The 23,902-nt window shown below is 42.9% G+C and overlaps 1 protein-coding gene across 2 annotated transcripts; it reads left to right on the top strand.

The window, feature by feature from the left end:
• The first annotated feature begins 9,840 nt into the window (after window positions 1-9,840).
• Window positions 9,841-23,893, top strand: slc28a1 (solute carrier family 28 member 1). Of its 2 annotated transcripts, none has more exons than XM_014124831.2 (18): window positions 9,841-10,010; window positions 10,277-10,356; window positions 10,444-10,520; window positions 11,082-11,173; window positions 11,421-11,610; window positions 11,715-11,856; window positions 12,161-12,274; window positions 12,680-12,754; window positions 12,851-12,931; window positions 13,071-13,151; window positions 18,537-18,662; window positions 18,780-18,910; window positions 19,036-19,204; window positions 19,539-19,736; window positions 22,703-22,784; window positions 22,892-22,990; window positions 23,147-23,252; window positions 23,355-23,893. In XM_014124831.2, the coding sequence occupies exons 1-18, from the start codon at window positions 10,007-10,009 to the stop codon at window positions 23,464-23,466; spliced, it is 1,959 nt and encodes a 652-aa protein (XP_013980306.2). In that variant the 5' UTR covers window positions 9,841-10,006; the 3' UTR covers window positions 23,467-23,893. The 2 variants fall into 2 exon arrangements, with proteins under 2 accessions (XP_013980306.2, XP_013980307.2); XM_014124832.2 differs by having other exon boundaries at window positions 9,981-10,010; window positions 10,280-10,356.
• The last annotated feature ends 9 nt before the right edge of the window (window positions 23,894-23,902 follow it).

Here is a 23,902-nt window from a genome sequence, read left to right on the forward strand (position 1 = left end):
TGATCTGTCAGTTTCTCCAGCTAATTCCCTACCTTTCACACGGACACAGTAATAAAGCTCTAACGTTACAGGCTTCACTGTCATGGTACACAGAAGTATGCGCGGGACCAATTTCTTAATTCCACTCCCGCCTGCACATGCTGGCTTTCTGTAGAGTAAAGTAGGCTATAGCCTATGCATGGACGGCGAAGCACAGAGCAGTTAATGTCGTGCCATCTGAAAAACAGGACAAATATGTATTGTCTTAACTGTCGTCATGGATGGACCAAGGCGCAGCGGGTATGTAAATGCTCATTTTTATTAAACATGAAACAAAACAAGAAACCGATGAACGGACGACAACCAGTCTTGTAGGCTCACACAGCAATACAAAGAACAATCTCCCACAATCCCCAAAACAAACAAACTCCTAATTATAGGACCTTCAATCAGAGGCAACAATAAACAGCTGAAGGCCCCAATCCCAAATACTAAACATAGAAATAAACACCCTAGAAACAGACATAGAACTGTACAACATAGAACTAAACCAAAAACCCCAGAAACATAAATAAAACGCCCCTCTACATAAACACACACTCAAAACCATATAAAACAAATACCCCCTGCCACGTCCTGACCAAACTATAATAACAAATAACCCCTTTACTGGTCAGGATGTGACAGTACCCCCCCGAAAAGGTGCAGATCCCGGATGCACCTGACAACAAAAATACCCACAAAAAAAACTAAACTAAAGGGAGGGAAGGGAGGGTGGCTGCCGTCACCGACGGCTAGCGTGCTACACCCCCCCTCCCCAAACCTCCTACAGTGGAGGTGGCTCAGGCTCAGGCCTTAGTCCCCTACCTGACCAGTCCACCCCCACTGAATACCTCTGCCTGAAGCCTGTCACTGTGGACCCTGGACTGTACTCTGGGAGCTCCGGACTGTAGGGCGACTCTCTTGGTGCCGGACACTCTGGACTGGGCACTGTCGCCGGACACTCTGGACTGGGCACTGTCGCCGGACACTCTGGACTGGGCACTGTCGCCGGACACTCTGGACTGGGCACTGTCGCCGGACACTCTGGACTGGGCTGACATACTGGAAGCCTGATGCGTGGAGGTACCAGACTGGGGACACGCACCTCAGGGCTAGTGCAGGGAGCAGGAACAGGACGTACTGGACTGGGCTGATGCACTGGAAGCCTAGTGCGTGGGGCTGGTACTGGAGATATCAGACTAGGGACACGCACCCCAAGGCTAGTGCGAGGAGTGGGAACAGGACGTACTGGACTGGGCTGATGCACTGGAAGCCTAGTGCGTGGTGCTGGCTTAGGAGACGCCAGACTAAGGATACGCACCTCACGGCTAGTGCGAGGAGCGGGAACAGGATACACTGGACCGTGAAGATGCACTGGCGGTCTCGAGCGCAGCACTGGCTCCACCCTTACTGGCTTGATGCCCGCTTCCCCCTGGCAAATGCAGGGCGCTGACACCGCACACACCGGCCTGTAAATACTTGGCCTTGACGCAGTGCGCATTACTCCGAAGCACAGGACCTGTCCAGTAATAGGGGTTATTTGTTATTGTAGTTTGGTCAGGACGTGGCAGGGGGTATTTGTTTTATGTGGTTCGGGCTGGTTGTGTTATTAGTTGGGTGTTTGATTTATTATTCCGGGTTTTGGGCACTGTTCTATGTTAATGTATTTCTATGTTTAGTCTAGTTATTTGTATTTCTATGTGTAGTTAATTGGGGATTGGACTCAATTGGAGGCAGGTGTTTTCTAGTTGCCTCTGATTGAGGGTCCTATATATAGGTATGTGTTTGTTTTAGTAATTTGTGGGAGATTGTGCTGTGTATAACTTTGTTGCCTTACGGGCCTGTTAGTCGTCGTTGTGTTTTTGTATACTTTTTGGTTTTTCCTTATTTGTCCGTTTAATAAAGAAGATGAGTGTACATTTCCCTGCTGCGTCTTGGTCCACTTTACCCTACGACAACCGTGACACCTTTTTATATCAGCCGATGTCACAAAGTGCTTATACAGAAACCCGGCCTAAAGCTCCAAACAGTTAGCAATGCAGATGTAGGAAAAACTCCCTAGAAAGGCAGAAACCTAGAGAGGAACTAGGCTCTGAGGGGTGGCCAGTCCTATTCTGGCTGTGCCGGGTGGAGATTATAAGAGTACATGGCCATTTAAGGCCAGATCATTCTTCAAGATGTTCAAACATTCATAGATGACCAGCAGGGTCAAATAATAATCACAGTGGTTGTCAAGGGTGCAACAGGTCAGCACCTCAGGAGTATATGACAGATGGCTTTTCATAGTCGAGTATTCAGCGGTTGAGACAGCAGGTGCGTGGGAGAGGGAGAAAGAGGGTTGAAAACAGCAAGTCCGGGATAAGGTATCACGTCCGGTGAACAGGTCAGGATTCCATTGCCACAGGCAGAACAGTTGAAACTGGAGCAGCAGCACGTCAAGGTAGCACGTCTTGTGAATAGGTCAGGTAAGTGTTCTATAGCCACGGGCAAAACAGCAGAAGCTGGATCAACAGCACGACCAGGTGGACTAGGGACGGGGACAGCCAGGAGTTATCAGGCCAGGTAGTCCTGAGTCATGGTCCTAGGGCTCAGGTCCTCCGGGAGGGGGGAGAGAGAGAAAGAGATGGAAGAATTAGAGGGAGCATACTTAAGTTCACACAAGACACCAGATAAGACAGGAGAATTTCACCAGATAGGACAGACTAACCTTAGCCCCCCGGCACATAGACTTTTGCAGCATAGATACTGGAGGCTGAGACAGGGGAGGTCGGGGGACACTCACCTTGAGACAAGGCTGAGTATAGCCCACGAAGATCTCCTCCATCGCACGAGCCCGAGAGGCCTTGAAACCTTCCAGGATGATCACGTCAGCGACTCAACCCACTCAAGTTGAGTATAGCGAAAAAAGCCTGGCATAACGTGACGCACCATTCCTAGGGACTGCATGGAAGATGCAATGCAAATAGTCTGGGTAGCCATTTGATTAGCTGTTCAGGAGTCTTATGGCTTCGGGGTAGAATCTGTTAAGAAGCCTCTTGGACCTACAGTGGGGGAAAAAAGTATTTGATCCCCTGCTGATTTTGTACGTTTGCCCACCTACAAAGAAATGATCAGTCTATAATTTTAATAGTGAAAGCACTTTCATAGCACTTCATGGCTACAGACGTGAGTGCTACGGGTCTGTAGTCATTTAGGCAGGTTACCTTAGTGTTCTTGGGCACAGGGACTATGGTGGTCTGCTTGAAACATGTTGATATTACATACTCAGGCAGGGACAGGTTGAAAATGTCAGTGAAGACACTTGCCAGTTGGTCAGCGCATGCTCGGAGTACATGTCCTGGTAATCTGCCTGGCTCTGCGGCCTTTTGAATGTTGACCTGTTTAAAGGTCTTACTCACATCTGCTACGGAGAGCATGATCACACAGTCGTCCAGCTGATGCTCTCATGCATGCTTCAGTGTTGCTTGCCTCGAAGCGAACATAGAAGTAATTTAGCTTGTCTGGTACGCTCGTGTCACTGGGCAGCTCGCGTCTGTGCTTCCCTTTGTAGTCTGTAACAGTTTGCATGCCCTGCTACATCCGATGAGCGTCGGCGCAGGTATGGTACGATTCAATCTTAGTCCTGTATTGACGCTTTGCCTGTTTGATGGTTCGTCGGAGGGCATAGTGGAATTTCTTATAAGCTTCTGAGTTAGAGTCTCGCTCCATGAAAGCTGCAGCTCTACCCTTTAGCTCAGTGAGGATGTTGCCTGTAATCCATGGCTTCTGGTTGGGGTATGTACGTACAGTCACTGTGGGGACGACGTCATCGATGCACTTATTGATGAAGCCAATGACTGATGTGGTGTACTCCTCAATGCCATCGGGAGAATCCCGTAAACATATTCCAGTCTGTGCTAGCAAAACAGTCCTATAGCTTAGCAACTGCGTCATCTTCCACGTCTTTATTGACCGAGTCACTGGTGCTTCCTGTGTTTAAGTTGATGTTTTTGCATTTCTACTCATATTCACTGTTTATTTGTAAATGCAGTGGCTAACTGTTCTCTTTCTTTCATCAGAAGTTTTGTTTGTCACTGTTTTTGGTCTGTTTTTGTGATCGTCAGCTATTTAGTGTAGTAGTAGCCTAGTCTCTGTGAAAGCAATGTTGTCGTCCTATAGGCTTCTTTAGAAAGTGTGAGCCATCCAGTGAAAGTAGATTGATTAACTGAGATCCACGTCGTCATTTGTATACTCGTGTTAATGTGTTTTACTATCAATCTGTCTCAAACACGCAAATGTAAACTTGAAGCCTTTCATAAACTTTGACTTTTCTTGGGGGGATTTCGGGGGGATTTTGGATTTTAGCTGGGGTTGTTTGTCTTGGGTCTGGGTTGCTGGTGTGTGTTGTGTTCTGGGGCCTGTACTGGCGGTGGCAGGTGGGGCAACTTTGTCTCAGAGCATTTCATATTATTTGTACGTAAAGGGTTAGGGGAAGGATTAGCTAGCATGTTCAGTAGTTGCGAAGTAGCTAAAAAGTAGTAAGTAGTTGACAATGTGCTAATTAGCTAAAATGCTAAAGTTGTCCGAGATGAGATTTGAACTCACAACCTTTGGGATGCTAGATGTTTACGTTATACACCCAGCTCCGAACAATCACCCTCCTTTCGTTTTTGCCTTAAGTAACCATCTGTCTTATGTACCATATCATACCAGTATCTTTGATTTACGTACAGAAAAATACAAAATGCTTTGAGACCAGGTTGGGTGGTGAGGGTGCCAATTGAAAATGGTTTTGAGTAAAATGCAGCTTGACTGTAGCTATTCACTGCTATGAAACCTCATATGTTTTTAATGCTTTTTGCACTGGTTTAACTTCCATTTATTATGTTATGTCTCATGTATATACATTTATGCTGCTTTCTTGGCCAGGACTCATCTAAAAAATATCAAATCAAATCAATTTTTATTTGTCACATACACATGGTTAGCATATGTTAATGCGAGTGTAGCGAAATGCTTGTGCTTCTACTTCCGACCATGCAGTAATATCTAACAAGTAATCTAACAATTTCACAACAACTACCTTATACACACAAGTGTAAAGGAATGAATAAGAATATGTACATAAAAATATATATGGATGAGCGATGGCCGAACGGCATAGGCAAGATGCAGTAGATGGTATAGAGTACAGTATATACATTTGAGATGAGTACTGTAGGGTATGTAAACATTATATAAAGTGGCATTGTTTAAAGTGACTAGTGATACATTTTTTACATCCAATTTTTAATTATTAAAGTGGCTAGAGATTGAGTCAGTATGTTGGCAGCAGCCACTCAATGTTAGTGATGGCTGTTTAACAGTCTGATGGCCTTGAGATAGAAGCTGTTTTTCAGTCTCTCGGTCCCAGCTTTGATGCACCTGTACTGACCTCGCCTTCTGGATGATAGCGGGGTGAACAGGCAGTGGCTCGGGTGGTTGTTGTCCTTGATGATCTTTTTGGCCTTCCTGTGACATCGGGTGGTGTAGGTTTCCTGGAGAGCAGGTAGTTTGCCCCCAGTGATGCGTTGTGCAGACCTCACTACCCTCTGGAGAGCCTTACAGTTGTGGGTGGAGCAGTTGCCGTACCAGGCGGTGATACAGCCCGACAGGATGCTCTCGATTGTGCATCTGTAAAAGTTTGTGAGTGTTTTTGGTGACAAGCCGAATTTCTTCAGCCTCCTGAGGTTGAAGAGGCGCTGTTGCGCCTTCTTCACCACGCTGTCTGTGTGGGTGGACCATTTCAGTTTGTCCGTGATGTGTACGCCGAGGAACTTAAAACTTTCCACCTTCTCCACTACTGTCCCGTCGATGTGGATAGGGGGGTGCAGTCATGGGTGAACAGGGAGTACAGGAGAGGGCTGAGAACGCACCCTTGTGGGGCCCCAGTGTTGAGGATCAGCGGGGTGGAGATGTAGTTTCCTACCTTCACCACCTGGGGGCGGCATGTCAGGAAGTCCAGAACCCAGTTGCACAGGGCGGGGTCGAGACCCAGGGTCTCGAGCTTAATGACGAGTTTGGAGGGTGTTAAATGCTGAGCTGTAGTCGATGAACAGCATTCTATACCGACGCTTAGCTTGTGAAAATATGTAAATCTCTATGTGACATCTGGTTAAATAAAACATTCCAAAAAATAATATCTATAGCCTTTGATTGTTTCCTCTAGGTTAAATGGGCCTTGAATCTTTGGTTTGAATAGATGTTTCAATTGTGTGAAATCTCAGCTGTTTTGAATAGGTCTCTGGATATCCTATCCAGGCTGCTAAAGTTCAGATGATGTTAACAGTGCAGTCTTTGCACATTAATGTATTTCACTGATTCTTTATGAATAACATTATGTTGGTGTTTATTACCAGTTCATGCTAGGATTTGACTTTCAGTGGATGAACACTAATCAGTCTTATTAAAATTACACATTTTTTAGGGCAAATTTAGATGCTAAGCTCCATAACTGCTTCTGTGAACACTTAACACATTGAGCACACCCTGGGCCTCAAAATAGATTGGCAATGGGCAACTGAATTTGCCAGACCAATTCTGGTTATTGGAATCTTCAATTACACAAGGTGCTTTTTCTACAATGGCTACTATGTCATAAAATGTTTCTTCTAATACATTAAAAACAGATCCGTTGGAGACTATAGAAAAATGTGTCAAATCATGCCGTTATAATGTATTGCTTATAAATGTATCTATAAACAATACAAGGAAATGGTATGAATCATACGCTATTTACTTGGAATCATTTGCTAAAGGACACTTAGGTGAGACCAAATCAGTGACTCATGACCTTCTCAATTTAATTCCAGCAAAATCCATAAATGTGGTCATTAACACCTGTTAATACATTTCATTGTATTCAAATATGGCTTTATAGCCAGTGAACATCGCCAGAGCTTACTTTTAAATTACCAGTAATGTATTCTCAATTTCTCATCCTACTCTGGAATGGCTTGAGGGCCAGTTGATTTTTATGCGGTTCAGCTAGATTGTCTCCATTTCCTTAGCACTTTGTCACTTTGTCTGCTGTCTGAGACTGTTTTAGTTGTGAGCAGTAATGAGTAGAACAAATAGCTGTCATTAGATGCACTCATGGAACTGGTTTTCTCCTTCTCTGCTTCTTTCAAATGTGAGATGTATGTATCCGTCTTTCCAAACAAATTATGAATATTAAAGGGATACTTTGGGATTTTGGTAATGGGATTTGTATCTACTTCCCAAGAGTCAGATGAAGTCGTGGATACCATTTCTGTCTCTGTCCACTATGAAGGAAGTTAAAGGTAGTTCCGTGTGCAGTAACTAGTGTTAGCGCAATGACTGGAAGTCTATGGGTATCTACTAGCACGCTAAATAGCAATTGTACTAGCACTAGTTAGCAACTTCCTTCAAACTGCATACAGAGACATAAAAATGGTATCCACGAGTTAATTGACAAAACCCGGAAGTATCCCTTTAAGTGAGTTGAGTTTGTATAGTTGAAAAACAACTAAACGGCCTATTGAAGACAATAGCATATAGGATCTGGACTGCAGTTATAGCACAGAACAATGAGCCAGATATTTCATCGGATGTATAAGTGTGAATCATCCGGTTGGCGTATCCACTCACTACAAAATATGGTGATGAGAGGAAGCCTAGTGGCCAGCAGTGGGAGAAGATGGAGAGAGATGGATTTTGGCCAACATTATGCACATTTTCTGATTAATGAAACATTTGATCTCAATACAGTTTTCTGTTCCCAAAACTAGAATCTGTTATGAACAGAGTGGACTAAGTTATGTAGTATTTACCCTGTGCCAAAGTTGTTTTTTTAAATTGCGTTGTTTAGAAGTGCAATGGCAAATTTAGTTATTGCACATGTGCACTTCAGAGTAGGCGTTCCCTAACAGAAATATACAAACATATGCTAGAACGCGCCTATAGGATCTCGCTAGCTCGTGCTTGGCTCTGCCCCGCTCCTTGATTGTTCTGCCCACAATGACTAATTTGTTCCCATTGGAAACGACAGGCTATGGTCTATCTTGGGTTAAGTTATACAAATATTTGTCTACACTGTCCATACAAACCAACATAACAGAATTTGTATTGTGCAACACTGGCATCTTGTGTACAGAAGCAAATAGCACTGCGTTTGTGACTTGAAAGAAATAGGCAATCTTTTAGATGACATTTTTAAGTACATATTTGTCTAAAGCTTTTTAAATGTGTCATATTTTTTCAAAGAGCACTTTTATGAGACATGTACAGTGGGGAAAAAAAGTATTTAGTCAGCCACCAATTGTGCAAGTTCTCCCACTTAAAAAGATGAGAGAGGCCTGTAATTTTCATCATAGGTACACGTCAGCTATGACAGACAAAATGAGAAAAAAAAATCCAGAAATCACATTGTAGGATTTTTAATGAATTTATTTGCAAATTATGGTGGAAAATAAGTATTTGGTCACCTACAAACAAGCAAGATTTCTGGGTCTCACAGACCTGTAACTTCTTCTTTAAGAGGCTCCTCTGTCCTCCACTCGTTACCTGTATTAATGGCACCTCTCAAATCCTGCAGTGCCAGACGTGTCCCCCTGCTTAAGCCAGTACATGTCCAGGCCCATCTGAAGTTTGCTAGAGAGCATTTGGATGATCCAGAAGAGGATTGGGAGAATGTCATATGGTCAGATGAAACCAAAATATAACTTTTTGGTAAAAACTCAACTCGTCGTGTTTGGAGGACAAAGAATGCTGAGTTGCATCCAAAGAACACCATACCTACTGTGAAGCATGGGGGTGGAAACATCATGCTTTGTGGCTGTTTTTCTGCAAAGGGACCAGGACGACTGATCCGTGTAAAGGAAAGAATGAGTGGGGCCATGTATCGTGAGATTTTGAGTGAAAACCTCCTTCCATCAGCAAGGGCATTGAAGATGAAACATGGCTGGGTCTTTCAGCATGACAATGATCCCAAACACACCTCCCGGGCAACAAAGGAGTGGCTTCGTAAGAAGCATTTCAAGGTCCTGGAGTGGCCTAGCCAGTCTCCAGATCTCAACCCCATAGAAAATCTTTGGAGGGAGTTGAAAGTCAGTGTTGCCCAGCGACAGCCCCAAAACATCACTGCTCTAGAGGAGATCTGCATGGCGGAATGGGCCAAAATACCAGCAACAGTGTGTGAAAACCTTGTGAAGACTTACAGAAAACGTTTGACCTGTGTCATTGCCAACAAAGGGTATATAACAAAGTATTGAGATAGACTTTTGTTATTGACCAAATACTTATTTTCCACCATAATTTGCAAATAAATTCATAAAAAATCCTACAATGTGATTTTCTGGATTTTTTTTCTAATTTTGTCTGTCATCGTTGAAGTGTACCTATGATGAAAATTACAGGCCTCTCTCATCTTTTTAAGTGGGAGAAGTTGCACAATTGGTGGCTGACTAAATACTTTTTTCCCCCACTGTAAAATGTATGTTATGGTTGTACTTGAGGAAAAAAAGGGCTAGGTCTGCTGTTTTTCTACTTATGACATAATAATATAGAGGATAGGGTGGAGGGTTTACCAGATAGACATTCTAAAATAATCCACTATACTGTATGGACTCTTTAGTAGGAATTTAACCCTAACAAAGTCAGTTATGTCTAATCAACCATTGCATATTTGATGTTATTACATGGTTAGGCCTAAGTCTAAAATCGTATCTGTTATTTATTTTTGCTCAATGGGCAAAGTGGAGTATTTGGTTTCCAAAGTAAACAGATTGCCTCTAATCTAATATTTCTTTTAAATGGTCTATCAATAAATGAATCCCAAAACTTGCCACATGCATGCCTACGTCAAGGACTGCCTGAGAAACTGATTAAAGCTTCTCTTGAACTTGTCTGTTAATTAATGATAAGATTTCTCAAGGAGGGCAGAGTATATTTTCCGGCACAGTATTTTGCAACATAGCATTCGTCACACAGACTAAGAGCACGCACAATGAGTAAGTTAATGGCATTCCTGTTTTCCTGAATTGAACGTTTAAGGAAGTTTTGAATAGAACGTGTGTTTTTTAGGACTGTTTTCCACAAGATGACCATGAGGATAGTGTTTGAATGCTTTCGCCCTCACTGGGTGCTAGAATCTCAACGTGTTTCACAGAGGAAATACAGACTTAAGCTGTGACGTTTTTGGCTCCTTTGAGTGTGGAGAACACATTGTTTTTCAAACAGCTAATACAAATGACTAAACATTGCCTCCCTTTTTCAGCAGAAGCCACTGGTACAGCGCTTAAAGTTGTGTCTCATGTTAATGGACTTGGGGTGGTCAATGAGGGATTTGAAACACAGGTAGGTAAAGAAAAAATTGCATGCTTAAATTTTTCAACATGTACAGTATGTGACTTGATGAATAAACAGACACTTCATTCCTCTCAGGAGGATGACATTTCAGTTAGTAACAGAAGCAGTATCAAAGAGGAGCGCTCAAGAAAAGGATTCAGATTATATTTAAGGTATGCCAGTCAAACTAAAGGGCTAAAGTTTGTAGTGTTTATTGTGGTGCACACACATCAGCATAACGTTTTGAATGTTGATTCTGAGAAACAGATTTAATCAACACCTCATTGCAGGGATGTAGAACACAATTACACTACAGTACTTCACAGCAAAAGTTTGACTCAAATAAAAATTAGTTTAGTTTTGTCTCACCCACTCAATAACATGGTGTTATTAGTATCAGTAAATGTTCTGTACATTGTGCAGAGCGAGAGAGACAAAACAATTTTTCTGCAATGTTTTTATTTGATTGAATTCCAACCTCAGATAATCTTCTTGTCCCTGCTTTTATCTTGAGCTATCCTTTTTCATAAAGTCCTCTTCATGTTTATGAAGTCATAAGAGAAACCTCCCAATATAAATACAAGGAAGCGTAGTCCATTACCTGACGCCACGTCATGCTATTGTGCAGAAAAGAAAGACAAGTTGTAATGTCTTTGTTGATTATTAGATCAATATAAGAATGGTTGTTTGTAATATGCCGTGGTAACTAACCTGTTCTTTGATTGGTTCTTTAGTAAGGTTTCCAAGCCTCTTAATGCCACAGAGGATTACTTTAATACTCACGCCAAAACCATCAAATACATTGTACTGGGCTTGCTCGGAGCAGGTATTTTATTTGAATTTAACCCTAACAAATGTACATATTGGGCTTCTAATTTACAAACTCATTGCTAATTATAGGTGTTGACTTTTGTGCAAATACCAGAAAATAAAACCAGATTGAATGAGAAAATTGTACTCTATCCTATGAATTATCCTATGAAAGTGAAATGTTCTAAGAATCAGTCCCCTGACAATTGCTGATCACAACAATGTGATGCTCTTTTGATGTTACCTTTGTTTCTATATCACAGGCTACGTGGCATACTTCATCACAGCCTGCGTATTGGACTTTGAGAGAGCCACTGCCCTTGTGGTCCTCACCAGTTTGGCAGTTGTCGCCAAAGCCTATGACCTTGTGAAGACATACCATGGAGATAACATAACCAAATGTTTCATACCAGCTCAAAGATGCTTCAACAACTTCCGGAGATGGATAATAGGGTAAGCAGCTATTTCATATGGACACTTTAAATGGTCTGAGAAAATGAATTAATTGGTGAGTGTATTTTTCTCTGTTGACTGAGAGTCTGTTGTGGGTTCTTTAGAGTTTTCGTTGTTGCGGTGCTGTTCCTGCTAGTGACTTGGCTCGTTGTGGACACAAGCAAGCGACCAGAGCAGCTCATCTCATTTGGAGGGGTCTGCATGTTCATTCTAGTCATTTTCATCTTCTCAGCCCACAGGACAGAGGTAAGCTTAACGTCACAGCAAATCGCTCCGATCCCATCACAGAATGAGAGTGGACAGGCTTTCCCATAATGCATGTCTACCTGTAATAACACATAATTGGTTCTAACTGCTTATCTATGACTGTTTTCTTTAGACTTTGAATTTCCTGTGGACTAGATTTGGCCTTGTATGTCTTTTACCAGTTACGCCTAGCACTTCCTTCCATTGACTCACCAATTTATGGAGAATCCCTTGTTAAACAATAATGCATATCCAAACATTGTTTGAAGAGTATGTCAAGTGTGTTTGTTTGTCTCTGTTTCAGGTGGCATGGAAGTCAGTTTTTTGGGGTCTTGGTTTACAATTCTGTATCGGACTGTTTGTCATAAGGACAGAGCCAGGACTCACAGCCTTCCAATGGCTTGGAGAACAAGTGCAGGTATCCTTGTTGCTGAAGTGCTCCTTATCTTAAAGGAGTATACCTTGACTACCTGGAAGTTGTCGTTGTATCTGGGAGGTCCCTCTTTTATGAGGCATTGTGAAATCTCATGGTTGGCCCATGAAGCTATTTACAACCACTTTTTACATTTATTTTTATTTCACCTTTATTTAACCAGGTAGGTCAGTTGAGAACAAGTTGTCATTTACAACTGCGACCTGACCTCTAATCTACAGACTCTCTAATCTAAAACTGCTATTTTGTCTTAACCATTGATTTGAGACAGTATTATGTAAGTAACAATTGTAGCTAGTTGCATGGAATGACAAACTATTGAGCATCATTGTTGACATGAATACAAATGAGCAGGCAATCATCTTTTCTCTCTTGTTTTTTAAATTTCAGATATTCTTGAACTACACAAAAAACGGGTCATCATTTGTTTTTGGACCACTAGTATCCAACATCTTCGCATTTCAGGTCAGTGAGCAATAGTTCAGTAGACGTACTAGAAACATTTATTTATTTGATAATGAATCCAGGATTGATCAATATATGTCCCTGTTCCTTCTCCAGGCTTTGCCCATTGTGATATTCTTCAGCAGTGTGATGTCAGTCCTTTATTTCCTTGGAATAATGCAATGGCTCATCATTAAGGTAAGAGACCTTCAAACATTAAGCCCTATATGAAGCTTCTGTGTTAGGTTTGGGCACAGTCATATACATATGGCTCTAGGTTTGTGTGTGTACTGTATAATTTATGTTTACAAGAAACCATGTGTTTTTCCCCTTTCAGATCGCATGGGTAATGCAGATAACGATAGGAACCTCACCCACTGAGACCTTGAGTGTTGCAGGCAACATATTTGTTGGACAGGTACATTTGCCTGTTTGTAGTCGAGGGTATTTCAGTTCCTACTTCAATATAAGAATTATTGGAGGATACATATTCTTAAGATAACACCATTGTAGTAATTACACTAAGTGATGTTTACACTTCACAATGTCTTACAAAGTAATATTGATGAGGATTAGGACATACAAAGTTGATTTATCGTTTAACAGATTACATTTTTTGAAAAGTGAGGCGAGCGAATAAAAACAAAATATGACAAAATACAATACAATTTGTAAAAATACTAAATAACCTTAGTAAAACACCTAGTGACCTTACCAAGAGATTTTAGTGTCACGTCCTGACCAGTAAAGGGGTTATTTGTTATTGTAGTATGGTCAGGACGTGGCAGAGGGTGTTTGTTTTATGTGGTTTGGGGTTTGTTGGGATATGTTCTTCTGTAAGAGGGGTGTTTGTTTTATGTGTTCCGGGGTTTTGGGATATTGTTCTATGTTTTGTATTTCTATGGTTTTTCTATGTTGTGTATTTCTTTGTTGGCCTGGTATGGCTCTCAATCAGGAACAGCTGTACATCGTTGTTGCTGATTGGGAGTCATACTTAGGTAGCCCTTTTTTCACCTGTCTTTTGTGGGAAGTTGTTTTTGCACTGCTGTGTTTAGCCTGCAAGACTGTTTGTTGTTCGTTTGTTTTCTTGTTTTGTTATTTAGTGTCTCAATAAAAGTAAATATGAGCACTCAACCCGCTGCGCCTTGGTCTACTCCATACGACGACCGTTACATTTAGCCTTTTGAATAAGGGTTTTGGAATGACAGTCACAGGGACCACAGTTTGAGTCCTGGTCAGGGTAACCCCCTAATTATCCCTCGAGAACTCAAGGGGATTTAGCACATTGTGATGTGGACAATAAAAGGCCACTCTAAAATGTGATTTTTTTTCACACAACACAATGCCATGGATGTCTCAAGGTTTGAGGGAGCGTGCAATTGGCATACTGACTGCAGAAATGTCCACCAGAGCTGTTGCCAGAGAATGTAATGTTATTTTCTCGACCAAAGTCGTTTTAGAGAATTTGAAAGTATGTCCAACCGGCCTCACAACCGCAGACCACGTGTAACCATGCCAGCCCAGGACCTCCACACCCGGCTTCTTTCCCTGCGGGATTGTCTGACACCAATTGTGGGTTTGCACAACTGAAGAATTTCTGCACCAACGGTCAGAAACCATCTCAGGAAAGCTCATCTGCGAGCTTGTCATCCTCACCAGGGTCTTGACCTGACTGCAGCTCGGCATCGCAACTAACTTTATTGGGCAAATCGATAGCCACTGGCACGCTGGAGATGTGTTCTCTTCCCAGATGAATCTCGGTTTCAACTGTACCAGGAAAATGGCAGACGGCATTGTGTGGGCAAGCGGTTTGCTGATGTCAACGTTGTGAACAGAGTGCCTCATGATGGCGGTGGGGTTATGATATGGGCTGGCATAAGCTACGGACAACGAACACAATTGGATTTTATTAATGGCAATTTGAATGCACAGAGATACTGTGACGAGATCCTGTGGCCCATTGTCGTACATTCATCCGCCTCCTTCACCTCATGTTTCAGCATGATAATGCACAGCCCCATGTCGCAAGGATCTGAACACAATTCCTGGAAGCTGAAAATGTCCCAGTTATTCCATAGCCTGCATACTCACCAGACATCACCCATTTAGCATGTTAGGGATGCTCTGGATTGACATGTACAACAGTGTGTTCCAGTTCCCACCAATATCGGGGCAGCAGGTAGCCTAGTGGTTGGAGTATTGGGCCAGTAACTGAAAGGTTGCTAGATCGAATCCCCGAGCTGACAAGGTAAAAATCTGTCATTCTGCACCTGAGCAAGGCAGTTAACCCACTGTTCCCAGGCCATCATTTTAAATAAGAATTTGTTCTTAATGTAACGGTCGTCGTAGGAAGTGGACAAAGGCACAGCGGGTTGAGTGCTCCTTTTAACTTTTAATAAAGAACACTGAAAATACAAAACAAGAAAACGACTGGACGACAAACAGTAATGCAGGCTATACACAGCTATGCACAAAACACCCTCCCACAATTCCCATAACAAACACAGGACCTTCAATCAGAGGCAACAAAAAACAGCTGCCTCCAATTGAAGGCCCCAATCCCAATGACCTAAACATAGAAATAGAATGACTAGACAGAACATAGAAATACACTAACATAGACCAAAACCCCGGAATACATAAATCAAACACCCCTCTACATAAACACACACCCTGAACCATATAAAACAAATACCCCCCTGCCACGTCCTGACCAAACTACAATAACAGATAACCCCTTTACTGGTCAGAACGTGACAGTACCCCCCCCAAAGGTGCAGACCCCGGAAGCACCTCACACAAATATATTTTTTTAAATAAACACAAAAACAAACCCCCCCAAACTAAAGGGAGGGAAGGGAGGGTGGCTGCCGTCACCGACGGTTCCCGTGCTACACCCCCCCCCCAAACCTCCTACTGTGGAGGTGGCTCAGGCTCAGGCCTTAGTCCCCCACCTAACCAGTCCACCCCTGCTGAATACCTCGGCCTGAAGCGCGTCACTGTAGACCTTGGACTGTAGGGCGACTCTGGGAGCTCCGGACTGTTGGGCGACTCTGGGAGCTCCGGACTGTAGGGCGACTCTGGGAGCTCCGGACTGTAGGGCGACTCTGGGAGCTCCGGACTGTAGGGCGACTCTGGGAGCTCCGGACTGTAAGCCGTCTCACTCGGTTCCGGACTGTAGGCCGACTCACTCGATTCCGGACTGTAGGCCGACTCACTCGATTCCGGACTGTAGGCCGACTCACTCGATTCCGGACTGTGGGCCGACTCACTCGGTTCCGGACTGTGGGCCGTCTCACTCGGTTCCGGACTGTGGGCCGTCTCACTCGGTTCCGGACAGTGGGCCGTCTCACTCGGTTCCGGACAGTGGGCCGTCTCTCTTGGTTCCGGACAGTGGGCCGTCTCTCTTGGTTCCGGACAGTGGGCCGTCTCTCTACGGGGCATTGTCGCCGGAAGCTCTGGACGAGGCACTGTTGCCGGACACTCTGGACGAGGGACTGTTGCCGGAAGTTCTGGACGAGGCACTGTTGCCGGAAGTTCTGGACGAGGCACTGTTGCCGGAAGTTCTGGACGAGGCACTGTTGCCGGACACTCTGGACGATGCACTGTTGCCGGAAGGCCTGGTGCGTGGGGTTGGCTTAGGACGCGCCAAACTAAGGAAACGCACCACAGTGATACTACGAGGAGCAGGGACAGGACGAGCTGGACTGGGCTGACGCACTGGAGGCCTGGTGCGTGGGGTGGTAGTGGAGGTACCAGACTGGAGACACGCACCCCAAGGCTAGTGCGAGGATCAGGAACAGAGAGTTGATGGAACCTGTGGGGCAGACTGGGCACCACAGGGCTAGTGCGAGGAGCAGGAACAGGACGAGTTGGACTGGGCTGACGCACTGGAAGCCTGGTGCGTGGGGCTGGTACTGGAGGTATCAGACTGGAGACACGCACCCCAAGGCTAGTGCGAGGAGCAGGAACAGGATGTACTGGACTGGGCTGACGCACTGGAAGCCTGGTGCATGGTGCTGGCTTAGGATACGCCAGACTGGAAACACGCACCTCAGGGCTAGTGCGAGGAGCGGGAACAGGATACACTGGGCCGTGAAGCATTACTGGAGGTCTGGAGCACACAACCCCTACGGGCTGAGTTCTCACTCGAGCATGGCACTTGCGAGGGGCTGGAATCATTCTCACCGGACTGTTCGTGCGCATAGGCAAGATCGTGCGCACTTCCGCATAGTACGGTGCTCCTTTGATCCTCTGTTCCCCATAATAAGCACAGATAGTTGGCTCAGGTCTACTGCCTGCCCTAGCCAAACTACCCGTGTGCCCCCCCAAATTTTTTGGGGGCTGCCTCTCCGGCTTCCTTGCCAGCCGTGTTCCCCAGTAGCGTTCCCAGTCTTCTTTAGCCTTCCACCATGGGCCCTCTCCGGCCAGAATCTCCTCCCAAGTCCACGACTCTAGATAACTCCTCTGCTGCTCCTTCCTCCGCTGCTTGGTCCATTGTTGGTGGGAGGTTCTGTAACGGTCGTCGTAGGAAGTGGACCAAGGCGCAGCGGGTTGAGTGCTCCTTTTAACTTTTTAATAAAGAACACTGAAAATACAAAAAAAGAAAACGACTGGACGACAAACAGTAATGCAGGCTATACACAGCTATGCACAAAACACCCTCCCACAATTCCCATAACAAACACACTCCTAATTATAGAACCTTCAATCAGAGGCAACGAAAACAGCTGCCTCCAATTGAAGGCCCCAATCCCAATGACCTAAACATAGAAATAGAATGACTAGACGGAACATAGAAATACACTAACATAGAACATAGACCAAAACCCCGGAATACATAAATCAAACACCCCTCTACATAAACACACACCCCGAACCATATAAAACAAATACCCCCTGCCACGTCCTGACCAAACTACAATAACAGATAACCCCTTTACTGGTCAGAACGTGACACTTAACTGACTTGCCTAGTTAAATAAAGGTTAAATAAAAAAATATCCAGCGACAGTCATTGAAGAGGAGTGGGACAACATTCCACAGGCCACAATCAACAGCCTGATCAACTCTATGTGGAGGAGATGTGACGTGCTACGTGAGGCAAATGGTGTTCACACCAGATACTGACTGATTTTCTGATCCACACACCTACCTTTTACAAAATATATATCTGTGACCAAGAGATGCATATCTGTATTCCCAGTCATGTGAAATCCATAGATTAGGGCCTAACAAATGTTTTTCAATTGACTGATTTCCTTATATGAACTGTAACTCAGTAAAATCTTAACAAATTAACAAATGATTAATTTGATTCACATAATTCGGTCCACCATGATTGCTCAAATCATGTGAATCAAATTATTCATTTGTTTATCGCGAACAGTCATTTTAGGAATAAAATATTTAGCTAGCCTTCGTTTTGGATTATGTGGCTGCAAAACTTGTTTTGTAGATGCTTCAAGTTGATTTGGGCATTCAATTTATGGGACATTGCAATTCAATTAAACACTTCTAAGGTAAGATAAATACGGCTAAACTAAAAAAGGTACATTTCCTGTAGAAAATGTGTGCTTGCTTCAGCTGTTTAAAAATATTTGTATGGTAATTGTTCATTTCGTCAAATTCTTTTGTAAATTCATTGATTCAAATGAATCGTTCCAATCATTATTTTAAAAAAAAGTGAAGCGGGGCATCCGTTAAACATTAAATCAACTTTGTTAGGCTTAGCTGATTCTATCCACTTGCTGTGTAGAATTCTTTATTAAAGCATTCCGCTTTATAATGTTTTCTTCATCAGACTGAAGCCCCATTGCTGATTCGCCCCTATTTGATGGACATGACCAAATCTGAAGTGCATGCTGTCATGGTTGGAGGCTTTGCCACCATTGCAGGAAGTGTGATGGGTGCATTCATCTCATTTGGCGTAAGACCAAAGAGTCATCCCTCCAATGCACCCAGTTTTTCATCTTTTGTCTCAGTTAATTCTAATATGACTGATCTTCATCGTTATGTGAGATTGAGATTGCTCAATGCCCCACAGATTGATGCATCCTCTCTGATATCTGCCTCTGTAATGGCTGCCCCATGTGCCTTGGCAATCTCCAAGCTGTCCTATCCGGAGACAGAAGAGAGCAAATTTACATCAGAGCAAAATATCAAAGTGGCTTGTGGGTATGTGTTTTTGTGTTTTGTGTGTATGTGTATGTGTTTGCCATTTACCGAATGTATTCCCCTGCATTTTGTTGTATATATAGTAGACTTTCTGTGGTTCATATTGGGCTGTCTTAACTCCCCAGTGATGAACAGAACATTTTGGAAGCAGCTAGCAGTGGAGCATCTACATCAATATGCCTTGTTGCTAATATAGTTGTCAACTTGATAGCATTTCTTGCGATACTGGCATTCATCAATGCATCTCTTGGCTGGCTGGGAGGCCTGGTGGGATTTCCCTCTATCACATTTGAGGTATGCTCCAGGCAGCTCCACATACCTTAATCCCATTTCACATTCAAAGATCCTTCTGTCTTGAATTGACACCGATGACTAACCCAGTACTTCGTGATGAGTGATGGACATGCTTTGGCATTTTTTTATTTAACAGCATGTGATGCATGGCTGAATAATTGTGCACATCAGAAAATAAGATAAGATAATTATTTCAATGTGCCTTGGTAAGATGTCCAAATCACCGAAATGTGTAAAATAAATCAGATTAGAATATCTAAAGTTGATACTTTATGGACTGGAAATTATTAACCCTGTTATTAACCCTTGCTCTTGCTGCACTTTGCACCCATAGATAATCTGTTCCTATGTGTTCATGCCTGTGGCCTTCATGATGGGGATACCATTTGAAGAGAGTTTCATAGTAGCAGAACTCATCGGCACCAAGCTCTTCCTCAATGAGTTTCTGGCATATCAGAAGCTGTCAGAGTTGAAGAGTAACAGAGTCAACGGCCTGGATGAAATTATTGGCGATGAGAGGCAATGGATCTCAGTGCGTATGCTTTCTCCACTCTTATAATTAGTGTACAAATACTGTATGTGCTTATTGGAAATTATTATGTGCATAAAATCATAAATACTACTGTACATGCATACTGTAGTATTACTGATTATTCCCAAAACGTGGATGTGGACACTGTTGGGGTTCGTTCCTTGTTCCTTGTCATTCATTGGCTCATTGGTGAAATTAGCATTATGACAATAGCTTTAATTAAATAATTCAAAATCCTTTATTAATGCAATTGCAGACAGAAGTTGACAACAGGAACATAGCACACATGTTTCCGAGTAAGTTCTGCAAAATAGAAAAGGTCCCAAGTTATTTTATTAAACCCGAAGTCCATCCCTAGTGATGTCACTGCATACGTCGTTACCTTCTACTCATCAGACCAAGCCCATGCATACACAGCTATATAAACTTGCAAGAGAGATACAATAGTTCCAGTGTTTTCTAAGGCCTAGGCAGTAAATGTCCACTCCACAAGTTGATTAATTGTGGAATGTCTGACTAGTCTCTTATCTCTTACACTCCCCTGCAGAGTTCTGTCTCAGTCACACATTTCTCAGAACGTTTCTTTATAAGAGGCAGAGAGACTAGAAAACAACTGTGGAACAATATTAAACCTCTATAATGAATATATATACAGTGAGGGAAAAAAGTATTTGATCCCCTGCTGATTTTGTACGTTTGCCCACTGACAAAGAAATTATCAGTCTATAATTTTAATGGTAGGTTTATTTGAACAGCAAGAGACAGAATAACAACAACAAAATCCAGAAAAACGCATGTCAAAAATGTTAGAAATTGATTTGCATTTTAATGAGGGAAATAAGTATTTGACCCCTCTGCAAAACATGACTTAGTACTTGGTGGCAAAATCCTTGTTGGCAATCACAGAGGTCAGACGTTTCTTGTAGTTGGCCACCAGGTTTGCACACATCTCAGGAGGGATTTTGTCCCACACATCTTTGCAGATCTTCTCCAAGTCATTAAGGTTTCGAGACTGAAGTTTGGCAACTCGAACCTTCAGCTCCCTCCACAGATTTTCTATGGGATTAAGGTCTGGAGACTGGCTAGGCCACACCAGGACCTTAATGTGCTTCTTCTTGAGCCACTCCTTTGTTGCCTTGGCCGTGTGTTTTGGGTCATTGTCATGCTGGAATACCCATCCACGACCCATTTTCAATGCCCTGGCTGGGGGAAGGAGTACAAAAAAAATACAAATGTATGAAATGTATGCATTCACTACTGTAAGTCGCTCTGGATAAGAGCGTCTGCTAAATGTCTAAAATGTAAAATGTAAAAAAAAAAAGAGGTTCTCACCCAAGATTTGACGATACATGGCCCCGTCCATCGTCCCTATGATGCGGTGAAGTTGTCCTGTCCACTTAGCAGAAAAAAACCCCAAAGCATAATATTTCCACCTCCATGTTTGACGGTGGGGATGGTGTTCTTGGGGTCATAGGCAGCATTCCTCCTCCTCCAAACACGGCGAGTTGAGTTGATGCCAAAGAGCTCCATTTTGGTCTCATCTGACCGCAACACTTTCACCAGTTGTCCTCTGAATCATTCAGATGTTCAATGGCAAACTTCAGACGGGCATGTATTCTTGAGCAGGGGGACCTTGCGGGCGCTGCAGGATTTCAGTCCTTCACGGCGTAGTGTGTTACCAATTGTTTTCTTGGTGACTATGGTCCCAGCTGCCTTGAGATCATTGACAAGATCCTCCCGTGTAGTTCTGGGCTGATTCCTCACCGTTCTAATGATCATTGCAACTCCACGAGGTGAGATCTTGTATGGAGCCCCAGGCCGAGGGAGATTGACAGTTCTTTGTGCTTCTTCCATTTGCAAATAATCGCACCAACTGTTGTCACCTTCTCACCAAGCTGCTTGGCGATGGTCTTGTAGCCCATTCCAGCCTTGTGTAGGTCTACAATCTTGTCCCTGACATCCTTGGAGAGCTCTTTGGTCTTGGCCATGGTGGAGAGTTTGGAATCTGATTGATTGATTGCTTCTGTGGAAAGGTGTCTTTTATACAGGTAACAAACTGAGATTAGGAGCACTCCCTTTAAGTGTGGCTCCTAAATCTCAGCTCGTTGCCTGTATAAAAGACACCTGGGAGCCAGAAATCTTTCTGATTGAGAGGGGGTCAAATACTTATTTCCCTCATTAAAATGCAAATCAATTTCTAACATTTTTGGCATGCGTTTTTCTGGATTTCTTTGTTGTTATTCTGTCTCTCACTGTTCAAATAAACCTACCATTAAAATTATAGACTGATAATTTCTTTGTCAGTGGGCAAATGTACAAAATCAGCAGGGGATCAAATACTTTTTTCCCTCACTGTATATATTGTTAATCTGTATTCTAGGACCCTGTCAATGTAAGGAGGGAGGGGTCTTACAACCCCTCTCCTTCTCTTAATAGAACATAAGCACAATCAATTATTATAATACATCAAACATTTGGTACAGCCCCTATCATGACCCCTAGGTGAACCCCTGACAACACATGTACATTCCTCCATATGTGTAAGACCTTTGTATTGACCTGTGTACTATGGAAGTATCTTTGATGCTCTGTAAGTGTATCTTACATTTTTGTCATTTAACAGACACTTTTATCCAGAGCGACTTACAGTTAGAGCATTCATCTTAAGGGCTCCCGAGTGTCGCACCGGTCTTAGGCACTGCATCTCAGTGCTAGAGGTGTCACTACAGACCCTGGTTTGATTCCAGGCTGTATAACAAGGGTGGGGGTGGCGAACAATTTGCCCAGCGTCGTCCGGGTTAGGGTTTGGCTGGGGTAGGCCGTCATTGTAAATACTCTTTTTTTTTCTTAATTGACTTGCCTAGTTAAATAAAGTTGAATTAAAATAAAATAAAGATAGCTAGGTGAGATAACCACATTACAGTTGTAGCACAATCTTCTAACATACTGAGTTTCTACATTTACAGGTCAGATCAGAGATCATCTGCACTTATGCTCTGTGTGGATTTGCCAATTTCAGCTCACTAGGGATGGTAATTGGAGGCCTTTGTGAGTATAAGATTCCACACTTTGTACCACCTTATCTTTCTCCATGTGTTGCCATCCATCAGAATGTATTTTTAACAATTTCCATATTTTGTGATGTTACTTTATAGCCTCCATATGCCCATCCAGAAGAGCCGACATCTCCTCTTTAGTATTGAGAGCCCTGTTCACTGGGACCTGTGTGTCTCTGATTAATGCCTGTATTGCAGGTCTGTGCTTATTTTCACTTCAAAACTATTCTTAATATCAGTTTCCTCATCATCTGCCCTCTCCTGGATGTGTCATCTCACACATTTATTTTTAGATTAGTATGTGCAGGAGTGCAGGAGCATCATGCTTACTTTGTTTCTTTGTGACCTCTCCAGGTATTCTCTTTGTTCCTCCTCTTGACTGTTTGGATGTTTTCAGGACGTCCTTTTTCAACACCACAAATATAGACCTACAAAACTGCTGTACTGATCTCTTTGGAAGGTAGGTTTGCACAAGTACCTCAGTGAAAGAGGGGTTAGGAGCTGGATATAACATGTTTCTCTACAGATCATTCTCCAAATCTAACCAAATACTTTGTTGCAGCACTGTGAACAATGGGACCATCTCATTTGAGGGCTCCTGGAGCACGGTGACCAACGCCACTTTGTACTTTACGAACTGCTGTGATCTCTTTGATTATACAGATTGTAACTAGGTCTTCCTGTAAGTCCTTTTATGTGTTAATTACCAGTGAGTAGATCAACTCATTCAGCTCTTTGTATGTACAGTATATATTATGTTTCATAACTTTTTTCACATTTGATTGTATATATTTATACTATAATTAATGTAGATTAAACTCCATCCAGAGATTACAAAATGAAGATAAAGCTTGTACAGATAAAACAAGTCCTTTAACAGTTTATTTTAATTTTATTTATGATAAATATAGTTCTTTAGTTCTAAAGATTCACTCTTTCATTCAAAGAGTCAGAGAACAGATATATTGGAAATCAATGCAAAGAAATGCTGAAATGTGCTAAATAAGGATTGTAAATTGTAAGAGTGGATTATTTGCATTGAGTAAATCAGTAAGTCAAATTCTGCACTGTATCTAAATAAACAGTATGTAAAAATATGAATATGAACGT

This window comes from Salmo salar, chromosome ssa10 (genome assembly GCF_905237065.1).
Source record: "Salmo salar chromosome ssa10, Ssal_v3.1, whole genome shotgun sequence".
NCBI classification, from domain to species: domain Eukaryota; kingdom Metazoa; phylum Chordata; class Actinopteri; order Salmoniformes; family Salmonidae; genus Salmo; species Salmo salar.